Source organism: Bos grunniens, chromosome 9 (assembly GCF_055505025.1).
Source record: "Bos grunniens cultivar Pamir isolate PY7600 chromosome 9, Bosgru_T2T1.0, whole genome shotgun sequence".
NCBI classification, from domain to species: domain Eukaryota; kingdom Metazoa; phylum Chordata; class Mammalia; order Artiodactyla; family Bovidae; genus Bos; species Bos grunniens.
The window spans coordinates 97,833,518-97,846,726 of record NC_141173.1 but is presented as its reverse complement, the minus strand read 5'-3'; the positions used below and the strand labels follow the sequence as shown (position 1 = coordinate 97,846,726).

At 46.3% G+C, this 13,209-nt stretch overlaps 1 protein-coding gene across 7 annotated transcripts in view; it reads left to right on the top strand.

Annotated features, from left to right (window-relative positions):
• The window catches only part of AGPAT4 (1-acylglycerol-3-phosphate O-acyltransferase 4), a 136,236-nt gene that overhangs the window by 46,850 nt on the left and 76,177 nt on the right, over positions 1-13,209 (top strand). For 6 of the 7 annotated variants that reach the window (XR_015133420.1, XR_015133419.1, XM_086318609.1 and 3 more), the window contains exon 2: positions 6,684-6,947. Coding sequence is in view for 5 of the 7 variants with exons in the window: in XM_086318609.1 (XP_086174735.1) it covers positions 6,684-6,947 (264 nt within the window). In the remaining 2 variants the exon portion in view is untranslated. Of the gene's footprint in view, positions 1-200; positions 225-6,683; positions 6,948-13,209 lie in introns of those variants that run through there. The other variant, XM_086318612.1, reaches the window with a different exon arrangement.

Below are 13,209 nucleotides of genomic sequence, written 5' to 3'. Positions count from 1 at the left end.
AAAAACATAGTATTGTTTCAATTAACATTTCTTCGGTTTCTTTTCTGTTTTGTCAACAGTGTTCTGGTGTTTGGGATTAAAAGAGCCTAAATAAGGGGTTAAGATTTCAGTGAAGACACTAGATTGATCACAGGCATCACAGCAATTCCCCTTGGAGTGGTTTCTTCAGAAGGAAGCTTGGCTTCTTCAGAAACCCTGACCTGGTTTACTTCTGTCCTGTACAGGTACAAAAAAGCCAGACAACATCTTTAAAACCAAGCTAGTGAGGGAGTTCATCCCGTTTCCAGTCTAGTCTCTTCCTGTGTGTGTCTAAAGTTCATGCTTATTTAAGAGTTGCAGAGTATTGACCAGGGCAGAGACTTAAATCTTAACTCGAGCTTAACTCAGGTCCTCCTATTCGTTGTCAAACTTGATGCTTTATGCTGAAGCTCAATGTGCATCTTTAGAGAAGGGTGCAGCTTGAGTTCTCTGGTGGTGAGATTCTGAGCTGCTTCTATAAATTCTTCCACGGATGGCGGGCGGGCAGCACGTGATGCTGTCTGTACTCCCACCCCTCGCCCTGCAGGAGTCCCAGGAAGCAAAGCTCTGCTGTGTTTGCACGCCTGCTTCTCTGCGCTGTACAGTTTCAGGGTGGATATCTGCATGGGAAATACGAGGCTAATGAAAGCATCCTGCCGGCTGGCACTTCTCTGTATTCTGAAATCCACTTCATCATCCCCACGCTGTGCCAAGACTTTGCCTAGTTAAGAGGGTACCGTCCACGTGAGTTTTGGTGAACGTATTACACCCCACTTCAGAGTCACTAGCAGTAAAGGACAGGTTAGAGTGAAAACAAGCAGGGGAGGAAATGTTCTAACATACTTACGGAAAATGAAAGAAAACATCAGGATCTAGATATGGAGTGAGAAGGAGAACTGATTTATATCTCCTTGGCTTTCCCAAGGATTCCAAAGCAGTCCATCTTAGCTGCTCCCTCTTTGCCTCTTTTCTCTTCTTTTTTTAAAAAGGATTATTCACTTATTTAATGTATTTTTGGCTGCACTGGGTCTTGATTGCTTTGTGCAGACTTTCTCTAGTTGCGGCAAGTGGGGGCTTCTCTTCGTTACAGCACTCAGGGTTCTCATCATGATGTCTTCTCGTTGAGGAGCAGAGGCTCGAGGGTGTGTGGGCTTCATTAATTACGGCTCCCAGCCTCCCAGGCTTTATTATACTTGGGCTTTACAGCAACCTCGTATTGGCGATATTGTTCTGATTTCACAGAGGAGGAAGCCGGGGGCTGTGGAAGTTCAGTAGCAGATGGAGCTAGAAGGTGGCTGAGCCCGGGTTTTTGGCCAGAGCTGCCTGATTCAAATGTTCCTGCACAGATCCTTCCCCTCTAGCTGCTGGGGACGCTTGTACCACCCTCGCCATGACAGTGCTTGGAGTCCAGGTGGTCTCAGATTGCCTGCACGTTCCAAAGCTTCTCTGGTTGATGGGTTGGATTTCCACCTTTCCACTCACCTAATGGGCGAGCCCACCCTGTAGCCCTTCCTCTTGCCGGCAGGTACCAGCTCCATCAGCCTGGGAGCTCTATCCACTGGCTGCATGTAACCATCAGCAGGGATGCTGGGAAATGCGCCCATCGGGCTCTGTGCCCCGGAAGGGGGAGTATCTCATCGTAGGAAAGAACAATAAACACCAGGAAGAAAAGAGAAACCACCCATAACCCTTTCACTGAAAATCAGAGTAAAGGGTAAAGAACTTTAAAATGTTTTCTCTTTACCTGTTTTCATCACGGGTCAGATCTTTATACCATCCATTCTCAACTGTTAGTTGCTCTGTCGTGTCTCTGACTCTTTGCAACCCTGAGAATGTAGTCCGCCAGGCTCCTCTGTCCATGAAATTTTCCAGGCAAGAATCCTGGAGTGGGTTGCCATTCCTTTCTCCAGGGGACCTTCCTGACCCAGGGGTGGAACCCGGGTCTCCTGCATTGCGGGCACATTCTTTACTATCCTCAGCATGCCACTAAATTGGCAAATTACAGTAGAGAGAAAGCTCGCCTTCAGTGAAGAAGGGTAGGAGGGTCCCCTCCCTCCAACTTCAAACTGGAATAAGCTTAAGACATACAACACATATTTACCCACTAGACACCCCCCGCCCCCCGCCCAAGTAATTTAGCCATGCCTCTCTTTTATTAATGAGCCCTGAGGCTAAAGTCAAATTAAATTGTTTTACAAACTCATAGCACTTCTTTTTTTGTTTGTTTTAATGTTAATTTTGTTTATTTACTTTGTATTTTTGGCTGTGCTGAGTCTTTATTGCTGCACAGGCTTTTTCTAGTTGGGGTGAGCGTGGGTTTACGCTCTTGTCGCAGCATGTGGACTTTGTGTTGCGGTGGCTTCTCTTGTGGAGCACAGACTCTAGGGCACCTGGGCTCAGAAGTTGTGTCATGCCAGCCTTGTCACTCCATGGCATGTGGGATCTTCTCAGACCAGGGGTCGAACCTGTGTCCACCTGTCTCCAGGAGATTCTTAACCACTGGACCACCAGGAAACTTCTCATAGCATGACTTACCTTACTCCTCATCATCAAATGCCTTCAATACTTTAGTGGGGTTTGCTCCTGAGTATAAATCTGAGAATCAACTGAAGTTTACAAAAATCAATAGCCTCCTTGGAGTTTTGGGTGCAATTTAGTGTTGTTTTTTTGTAGTGTGTAAGGCTGAGATTCAGAAAAGTTAATTCATGACCACTAAGAAGTATAACAGAGCTTCAAACCCAAAGCCCACACCAGTCTAGGAAAGGAATCGGGGCAGAGCCACGCCATCCAAGGTCTGTCTGTCTGTGACCCCCTCATGCCTTGTTCACGATTCCTAAGCATCACCGACATTGTGTTAGACCCCCTGATTCCTGCAGGGCTAGCAAGGATTTTACTAAAGGGCATACTGGTCCTTGGACTTTTATAAAGAAAAACAAAACTTTTTCTTCGTAATGCCCTACTCTGCCTGGAAACTGAGGAAGGCAGCATTTAATCCCTCGCATTTCCGGTGTCAGCTGACTTCCCTTTCTAAGTGTTAAGTCAACAAAGCGAAGGATTTGTTAAATACTCTCCAAACACTAGGTCCCAGAAACTTGATGAAGAATCAGACTTCTGGTGCAGGCTGTCTGGGAGCTTTTAGTGGCTAATCCAAGGGCAATGAATAAAGCAGGAGGATATTCAACTTCGAACAGTAGCTGCTTCCACACTGTAGCCAACGTCCATCACTCCTGTTCATGAGCTCCTGAAATTCACGTGCATTGAGAGGGAGCTGGCAGCTTCATGTCTGTTCCTTCGAGAGACACTGGGTGTGTTGTAACCAGGTGAACAGTTTGACAGCTTGGAGGTATCTCTGGGCCAAGCTGTCTGAAAAAGGTCAAAGGTGGGCTTCTCCAGCCCCTGCGGGGTCTTGGTTTTGTGCCAGAGACCAGGGCTTCTGGGGAAATGGAGGCCTCAGCTGAGCTGAGCTGAGCTGACTTCAGGGAAGTCAGGCCAACAGTGGTTTCTCGATTTCCCTCCTCTCAGAAACATCCTCAGGAATCGGAGCTTGCCTTCCAAATAGTCTAAGCAAGGGTAATGTATTCTAGGAAAGCCCCTTGTGACTGTCCTTCTGCCCAAGACTCCTCAGAACCAGCACGGGGGGCCTCCTTGGTGGTCCAGTGGTTTAGAGTCTGCCTGCCAATGCAGGAGACGTGGGTCAGTCCCCGGTCCAAGAGGTTCGCACGTGTCTTGGGGCTACACAAGCCCATGCACCACAATTACTGAGCCTGCACCCTAGAACCCATGCTCTGCAACAGAAGCCAGCGCAGTGAGAAGCCGGTGGACTGCACCTAGAGAGTAGCCTCCACGTGCTGCAATTAGAGAAGCCAGGGCGAAGCAGTGAAGACCCAGTGCAGCCAAAAATTTAAAAAAACAGCCTAGGAGACCCGGAAGTGAGCCCCATGCCCCCACTCTGTGCGTAGTTTGGGACTGAGAACCTCTCTGAAGGCAGCCCTGGTTTTGCCCTGGGCTCATTTCTGGGCTGCTCTCCAGAGGGGAGTTCTGAGCCCAAGAGAAGCCCCCACATCACTCCCCCAGGAACAAAACTGCCCGGAGTGCTGGAAGCAAAAGAGCTTGGAGGTCCACCTGAATCTGAGGATTCATTACTGACTGTGGCAACTTCAGGCAAATCACCCAAGCTAGGGGGCGTCTCAGTTTCTTCCTCCAAAAAATGGGATGATAATACTATTCATGGGATTCATCTGAGGCTTAAATTGAGATCATATATGTGATACTGTCAAACGGATTTTGGGGAGGAGTATTATTAGTAAAGACTGTAATGAAGTCTAGGCTCTCCCAACTCTTAATTTTAGAAAGTAATCTGTAATCTTGGCGCTTCTTGGGGCGGTTTGTAGTCATGTCCTGATTCCAGGAGGAGTGAGTCTGCTGTGGGTGATGATCTCAGCTGCCCTCAGCTTATTTTTTCTCTGTCAGAGTATTTCAGCCTCCTGTCTTTAGGCTGTTCCTCAAAGGCTTTATTTGCTTCAGTTCAGTTCAGTCGCTCAGTCGTGTCCGACTCTTTGCGACCCCATGAATCACAGCACGCCAGCCTTCCCTGTCCATTACCAAGTCCCAGAGTTCACCCAAAGTCATGTCCATCAAGTCGAAGATGCCATCTAACCATCTCGTCATCCCCTTCTCCTCCTGCCTTCAATCTTTCCCAGCATCAGGGTCTTTTCCAATGAGGCAGCTCTTCACATCAGATGGCCAAAGTATTGGAGTTTCAGCTTCAGCATCAGTCCTTCCAATGAACACCCAGGACTGATCTCCTTTAGGATGGACTAGTTGGATCTTCTTGCAGTCCAAGGGACTCTTAATAGTCTTCTCCAACACCACGGTTCAAAAGCATCAGTTCTTTGGCGCTCAGCTTTCTTTATAGTCCAACTCTCACATCCATACATGACTACTGGAATAACCATAGCCTTGACTAGACGGAACATTACAGTAAAGTAATGTCTCTGCTTTTTAGTATGCTGTCTAGGTTGGTCATAACTTTACCTGCACAGTTATTTAATTTTTCTCTTCAGGGGTTGGAGACTGATGACAGGACTGTGAGTCTGGCTGTTGTGCATATTTTGAGTTTCTGTTCGATTTTAGAACTCTTAAGCGTGCATGTGTGTATGTGTGCACATCAGGAGTGTGGAAGGGTGGTTCTCTTGCCTTCATAGCTGATTATTTGTATTTACCGACATCCCAAAGGTGATCTCTCTTTAACCTTCATTAAGTCATTCCACAGATATATATATATATATATATTTCATAATTTTTAAGTTGATACGTTGTATTTCATTTGTATTCAATTCAAGAAATTATTTTTCTTTTTTCCTTTTTTGTTTGGCTGTTTGGCATAAGGGATCTTAATTCCCTGACCAGGGATCTAACCTGCCCCCCCACAGTGGAAGCTCAGAGTCTTACCCAGTGGACCACCACTGAGAGTTAAAGTCACTCAGTCGTGTCCAACTCCCTGTGACCCCATGGACTCTACAGTCCATGGAACTCTCCAGGCCAGAATACCGGAGTGGGTAGCCTTTCCCTTCTCCAGGGGATCTTCCCTCCCAGGGATCTAAGCCAGGTCTCCGCCTTGCAGGTGTATTCTTTACCAGCTGAGCCACCAGGGAAGCCCAAGATTATTGGAGTGGGTAGCCTATCCCTTCTCCAGTGGATCTTCCCGACCAGGAATCGAACTGGAGTCTCCTGCATTGCAGGCGGATTCTTTACCAACTGAGCTATCAGGGAAGCCCCATGGATCGCCAGAGACGTCCCTAGATGTATTTTTAAAATTAAGCTTCAGTTCTGCCCAGTGACTGCTCCAAGGGCTGGAGAGACGGTGACGACCTTCAGAATAGTTGTGTGCCCCGGAGAAGGGACAGTCCAGGGTCAGAAGGCCAACAGTTGAACTAGTAACACCGTAACTTCAGGGGGTGCCACCCGCCCCACCCCCACCCCCAGCACGACCCCAGGAGTGGCCCCCACTCTCCCCAGGGCAGGCGTGCGTGCAGGGAGGTCTCACCAGAAGAAGGGATGTTTGGCTGAGATCTGGAGATGAGGAGTGGAGGGGAGGGGAGTCCTTGGGGGACAGTATTCAGGCGGGCAGGAAGTCCTGGAGATGCAGACTCTGGTCCTCAGGTTCTCCGTGGTGATGGGCACCGTTGCTTAACCTCCCTGGACCTCATTTCCTTCTCTGTAAATGGTACCTGCCTAACATGTGTTAGGACGATCAGAGAACTATTCTTTTTAAGACTGATGCTGGGAAGGATTGAAGGCAGGAGGAAAAGGGGATGACAGAGAATGAGATGGTTGGATAGCATCACCGAATCAATGGACCTGAATTTGAGCAAACTCCAGGAGTTGGTGATAGACAGGGAAGCCTGGTGGGCTGCAGTCCATGGGATCTCAAAGAGTCGGACACGACTGAGCGACTCAACAATAACAACAACAATATTCTTTTAAGGGGTTGAAACTGTGCCCGAGGCAAAGGAAGCACTATATAAATGTTTGCAAAACAAAAGAGAAATCCACGCCTGTACAGTGTAATCTTGAGAGTGTGTTAGTCTTCCGAGTGTTTTTCCCCCTGCCTCTAAGAGCGCAGTAATGTTTCTTCTAACGTTTGGCCTCGGTGTGTGTTTCAGGCGCTTTCCTGAGTCCCAGCCTCCTGCCCCGCTGGCCGTGTTCTGCGGTGGGTGTTCGCTGTCTGGGCGAGGAGCACGACCCCGGAATGGACCTCGTCGCCTTGCTGAAGTCTCACTTCCTCTGCCACCTCATCTTCTGCTACGTCTTCATTGTCTCGGGGCTCATCATCAACACCATTCAGCTCTGCACGCTCCTTCTCTGGCCGGTGAACAAGCAGCTCTTCCGGAAGATCAACTGCCGGCTGTCCTACTGCGTCTCCAGCCGTAAGAGGCTTCCCTTCTGCTCTCTGTTTGCATGGGCGTTACTGTTAGGACTTCCTATGTAGGTTACTAGGCTTGCAGTATATGCTTAGATATGTTGTTTGTTTGTTTCTGTTTGTTTGCGTTTTTGACAAAATGCAAGATGTCTATTTTTGTCATCATTCTCAAGCTATTTTTTAAATGAGTAATGCCAACAGCACCGCCAAATGCCAAAATTCAGCAGACACGGAGGCGATCCTAGGAAAAGCGAATAAACATTCCATCTCTGTTTCTTTAGGTTTCCTCCTCGGAAACAATCATTTGTTGTTGTTCAGTCGCTCAGTCGTGTCCGACTCTTTGCGACCCCGTGGACTGCAGCACGCCAGTCTTCCCTGTCCATCACCAACTCCCGGAGTTTGCTCAAATTCATGTCAATTGAGTCGATGATACTGTCCAACCATCTCATCCTCTGTCATCTCCTTCTCCTCCTGCCCTCAATCTTTCCCAGCCTCAGGGTCTTTTCCAATGAGTTACTGTCAGTGATTTCTTAGTTATCCTTACAGAAATAGCATATATGTGTGTATATATATGTTATTTCTATAAGGAAAGACGTATGTATGGCTCTTACAATTGCACGTGTAAGCAGGTGGGTCTGTATGTGTATAGATATATAAGACATACACGTAGCTCAGATCATGAACTCCTTATTGCCAAATTCAGACTGAAATTGAAGAAAGTAGGGAAAAACCACTAGACCATTCAGGTATGACCTAAAACAAATCCCTTACGATTATACAGTGGAAGTGAGAAATAGATTTAAGGGACTAGATCTGATAGAGTGCCTGATGAACTATGAACGGAGGTTCGTGACATTGTACAGGAGACAGGGATCAAGACCATCCCCATGGAAAAGAAATGCAAAAAGGCAAAATGGTTGTCTGAGGAGGCCTTACAAATAGCTGTGAAAAGAAGAGAAGTGAAAAGCAAAGGAGAAAAGGAAAGATATACCCATTTGAATGCAGAGTTCCAAAGAATAGCAAGAAGAGATAAGAAAGCCTTCCTCAGTGATCAATGCAAAGAAATAGAGGAAAACAACAGGATGGGAAAGACTAGAGATCTCTTTAAGAAAATTAGAGATACCAAGGGAACATTTCATGCAAAGATGGGCTCAATAAAGGACAGAAATGATATGCACCTAACAGAAGAAGAAGATATTAAGAAGAGGTGGCAAGAATACACAGAAGATCTTCATGATTCAGATAATCATGATGGTGTGATCACTCACCTAGAGCCAAACATCCTGAAATGCGAAGTCAAGTGGGCCTTAGGAAGCATCACTATAAACAAAGCTAGTGGAGGTGATGGAAATCCAGTTGAGCTATTTCAAATCCTAAAAGACGAAGCTGTGAAATTGCTGCACTCAGTATGCCAGCAAATTTGGAAAATTCAGCAGTGGCCACAGGACTGGAAAAGGTCAGTTTTCATTTCAATCCCTAAGAAAGGCAATGCCAAAGAATGCTCAAACTACTGCACAATTGCACTCATCTCACACACTAGTAAAGTAATGCTCAAAATTCTCCAAGCCAGCCTTCAGCAATACATGAACCATGAACTTCCGGATGTTCAAACCAGTTTTAGAAAAGGCAGAGGAACCAGAGATCAAATTGCCAACATCTGCTGGATCATCAAAAAAGCAAGAGAGTTCCAGAAAAACATCTATTTCTGCTTTATTGACTATGCCAAAGTCTTTGACTGTGTGGATCACAATAAACTGTGGAAAATTCTGAAAGAGATGGGAATACCAGACAACCTGACCTGCCTCTTGAGAAATCTCTATACAGGTCAGGAAGCAACAGTTAGAACTGGACATGGAGCAACAGCCTGGTTCCAAATAGGGAAAGGAGTACATCAAGGTTGTATATTTTCACCCTGCTTATTTAACTTCTATGCAGAGTACATCATGAGAAACACTGGGCTGGAAGAAGCACAGGCTGGAATCAAGATTGCCAGGAGAAATATCAATAACCTCAGATATGCAGATGACACCACCCTTACGGCAGAAAGTGAAGAAGAACTAAACAGCCTCTTGATGAGAGTAAAAGAGGACAGTAAAAAAGTTGGCTTAAAGCTCAACATTCAGAAAACTAAGATCATGGCATCTGGTCCCATCACTTCATGGCAAATAGATGGGGAGACAGTGGAAACAGTGTTCAGACTTTATTTTTGGGGGCTCCAAAATCACTGCAGATGGTGATTGCAGCCATGAAATTAAAAGACTCTTGCTCCTTGGAAGGGAAGTTATGACCTACCTAGACAGCATATTAAAGAGCAGAGACATTACTTTGGCAACAAAGGTCCGTCTGGTCAAGGCTATGGTTTTTCCTGTGGTCATGTATGGATGTGAGAGTTGGACTATAGAGAAAGCTGAGCGCTGAAGAATTGATGCTTTTGAACTGTGGTGTTGGAGAAGACTCTTGAGAGTCCCTTGGACTGCAAGGAGATCCAACCAGTCCATCCTAAAGGAGATCAGTCCTGGGTGTTCATTGGTAGGACGGATGTTGAAGCTGAAACTCCAATACTTTGACCACCTGATGGGGAGAGCTGACTCATTAGAAAAGACCCTGATGCTGGGAAAGATTGAGGGCAGGAGGAGAAGGGGACGACTGAGGATGAAATGGTTGGATGGCATCACCAACTGGATGGACATGAATTTGGGTAAACTCCTGGAGTTAGTGATGGACAGGGAGGCCTGGCGTGCTGCGGTCCATGGGGTCACCAAGTGTTGGACACGATTGAGCGACTGAATGGGACTGAAGTGAACTGGACACATACTTTTTAAGACTAAATGCTGGTATAATATATTGTTTGTCCTTCTTGGTTCTTTTCTTTAACTTTTTGAGATAATTGGTGCACATATGATTGTAAGAAACAATACAGATAGACCCCATACACCCTTCAGCCAGTTTCCCCCGATGTTGACGTCTTGCACGTCTAATGTGTAACATGCCAATAAGAAAACTGACATTGACACAGTCCACCAACTTTATTCGGATTTCTCCAGTTTTATTTACATTCATGTCTCTGTGCATGTGTATGTGTGTGTGTGATTATACTAGACTATAATTCAACTGGCCAGAATTTCAAAAATGAAAATAATACAAAGTGAATCCAGGCATGTCTAGAGATGAGTTTGGTGTTGATTGACCAGAAATCTATACCTGTTCTCAGTAGCACAGAATGCTGTGTGTATCAGCATTCTGATTACACATATGATTGTGAATATATTTTTTTAAATGAACTTTTTCAAATGAAGCAATTAAAAAAATCTCAGCTACCTTTGATTATGCCAAGAATTTCAAAATTATGGATATTGCTTTGGAACCGTTTCAATGAAGCAATCAGATTTTAATTTGCATCAAAATAATACAAGGTGCATACAGTTGTCCAGATGGATTACTACTGATTCAATGAGCTATTTCTGAAACTTCAAGATACGATCTTATGAGAAAAAGAATAACAGCTACATCCTCATTTGTAATGTTGCACTGACTCAGAACTGGCAGATATGTCTGCCACTATTTCTAATGTGGCCTGCGTGCTAGAGCTACTGTGTCTTGGGTTGGAATATTTTACATAAATGTCTTGAGCACGTTCATAAGACCATAAAGTTACAGTTGCAAAGAGTGTATCTTTAATCCTCCTGTCTATGGCCCATTGGTTGCAGCCACCCACTCAGTGCAGTCATGCAAATTTGTTAGTCATGCATTTCACTCTGATCCTGTTTATAGTACTGAAGCACCTACCATGGTACAGAAGAGGGAACAGCCTTTCAGGCAGGACAGAGGCAGCAGGAGAGGTCAGACGCGGACTTGTAACTGTTTGCAGAGAAAGGAGTTTGCATAATCAAGGAGATAATTGCTTCAGATTTACTTTATAATTTTAAATGTCTTTTTCCACTTAAGTGTCTATTTAACAAAACTTGTTTAACAAACAATGTTAATTGCACTTTTCATCGAAGCCTGCATTTATATGACTTGCACACACCTACAGAGATTCCAAAATCTGTCGGTTTGCAACTGGGAATCGTGTATTTGCATTCTTGTGACCTCTGTTGAAATCTCAGGTGGATGCTTAAGCAATGAATTTTCATTTGGAGTTGAGAAATAAGAGATAGGCTTTGGAACGAGAGTTCCTAAGAGTCTGTTTTGCTTTTGGGAGGCAGTGGAGACATGCCAAGGCAATATTCTCTATTAAATATTTATTATTTATTTAATTTATGTGTTTGGCTGTGCTGGGGGGGTCTTAGATGAAACACGTGAGATCTTGTGATGGAGATTAAGATGGGGAGCACATTCAGAAAGCAAGGTGGATTCTCAACATGACAAATAATTGTTTAGCATGATTCCAAATGAAACGTAACCATCCAAGACCACTGGTGTTTCTCCATCCAGGGTGTCGTGAATGGCCAACAGTCCAATTTCACAGCAGGGTCAGAAGTACATGGCCAGGTCCCTCCCATCCCGGGATGTCTCCCCCATGCTGTTTGCCTACTGTCCCAGAGGAGAGCTTCCATGGGTTTGGATTGAGCAGATGCAGCAGTCACCTGAAAAGGGACGGAGGGCATCTCTCCGGAGGAGCAGGTCTAGCTTTTGGGAAAGGAGAATGTGGTAGCAATTGGAGAGGGTGATGCCTCCTGGGTTTGGCTGTGGGCACTCACTATGGTGAGGAATCCGCCCCCCCACCCGCCCCCAGCCCCCTGTCTTCTCCAGCATCTCCATTCCTGGTATCCCAGCATGTCTTAGAAATAAAGCTGTTCTCTCTCTGAACTTGTCCTCTGTAGTTGATAGATCCTTGGAGTGTTTTGCAGCAACAACCAAAGACGTGTAAGAGACAGCCTGTTTGGGAAGCCTCATCAGAGGCTGTCATTCGTGGGCTATTGAACAGCGCAGAATAGAGGTGATCAGGCCCTCTCTGCTGTCACTCTCCTCCTCTCCAGGTTAAGACAAAAACTCTTCATGGGGTTTAGCGAACCACTCTAAAGCTTAGAAAATCAGCCGCATTCACCATTCTCGCAGCTGACTTCTTAAAGAAAAACAGCAGATAAATTGTTTCCTAGACATTCGAGACCCCTCCATTGCCTGCTCGCTTTTTACTAATGCAGCTGTGTCTGTATGCGTCTTTATTTTTTTTTAATGTTTATCAACAGCTTGGTGGCACACTAGGTGAGTCCCAAGTAGTCACCAGCCATGGCATGCGAAAGGCCACTGATGTAAATGACAAACAGAGTCGGTTTCCATCATGACACACAGGCAGAGGACCTTAGACTAGTGGCCAGGGCTGCCACGAGGAGCAACAGTTTGAGAGTTTGTTTGACTTGGATGGCTGCTTTGGGAGGGCTGTTGCAGTTCCTTTTTGCCTAGCTTTGTAGGCCCCTAAGCCTGAGAGGCTGAGATAGACTGGCTTAGGCGATGGCACCCCACTCCAGTACTCTTGCCTGGAAAATGCCATGGACGGAGGAGCCTGGTAGGCTGTAGTCCATGGGGTCGCTAAGAGTCAGACATGACTGAGCGACTTCACTTTCACTTTTCACTTTCATGCATTGGAGAAGGAAATGGCAACCCACTCCAGTGTTCTTGCCTGGAGAATCCCAGGGACGGCGGAGCCTGGTGGGCTGCCATCTCTGGGGTCGCACAGAGTCCGACACGACTGAAGCGACTTAGCAGCAGCAGCAGCAGCATGCTGAATGGTGGGGGTTGGGGGTGGGGTATGGAGCCGATCTCTGCAAGGTGAGGAGAGGGAAGGAAGTTACAAGAAGTGGGCTGCCACACAGAATTGTATATTACCTTCCCTTGTCCAGGATGTGCCCTTTAGTCTCTAGGGAAAGGTGGCCAAGACCAGCTGGCTCGCTTTCCTTCTCCCTGACTGTGTGTGTTTCAAAAAAAGCAGAGAAGAATTAGGAGAACCTATTAATGGCAGAGGTTTTAAAAGTGGGGTGGGGGGGGGTGGGGGTGGGGAGAGTGGAGGATGACAGCTGACCTTAATGTTCCACGAAGGGCTGGAGACACAGAACTGCCATTGAGACACCACACCCCACCCACACACCAGCCCTGGTGCCTGGTTTCCAAATTCCATGCTGTAGCTCCCCTCCTCTGTGCCTTGAGCCTGTCTCTTACTTTTTCTGGAGCGTGATGCTCCCGGATTCCACGGCCATCCAATGCATGGATCCACTGGGTGCCTCTGACGGCCAAGGGCTGGTGACGCTGAGGAGGGGTCAGGATCTGGGGTG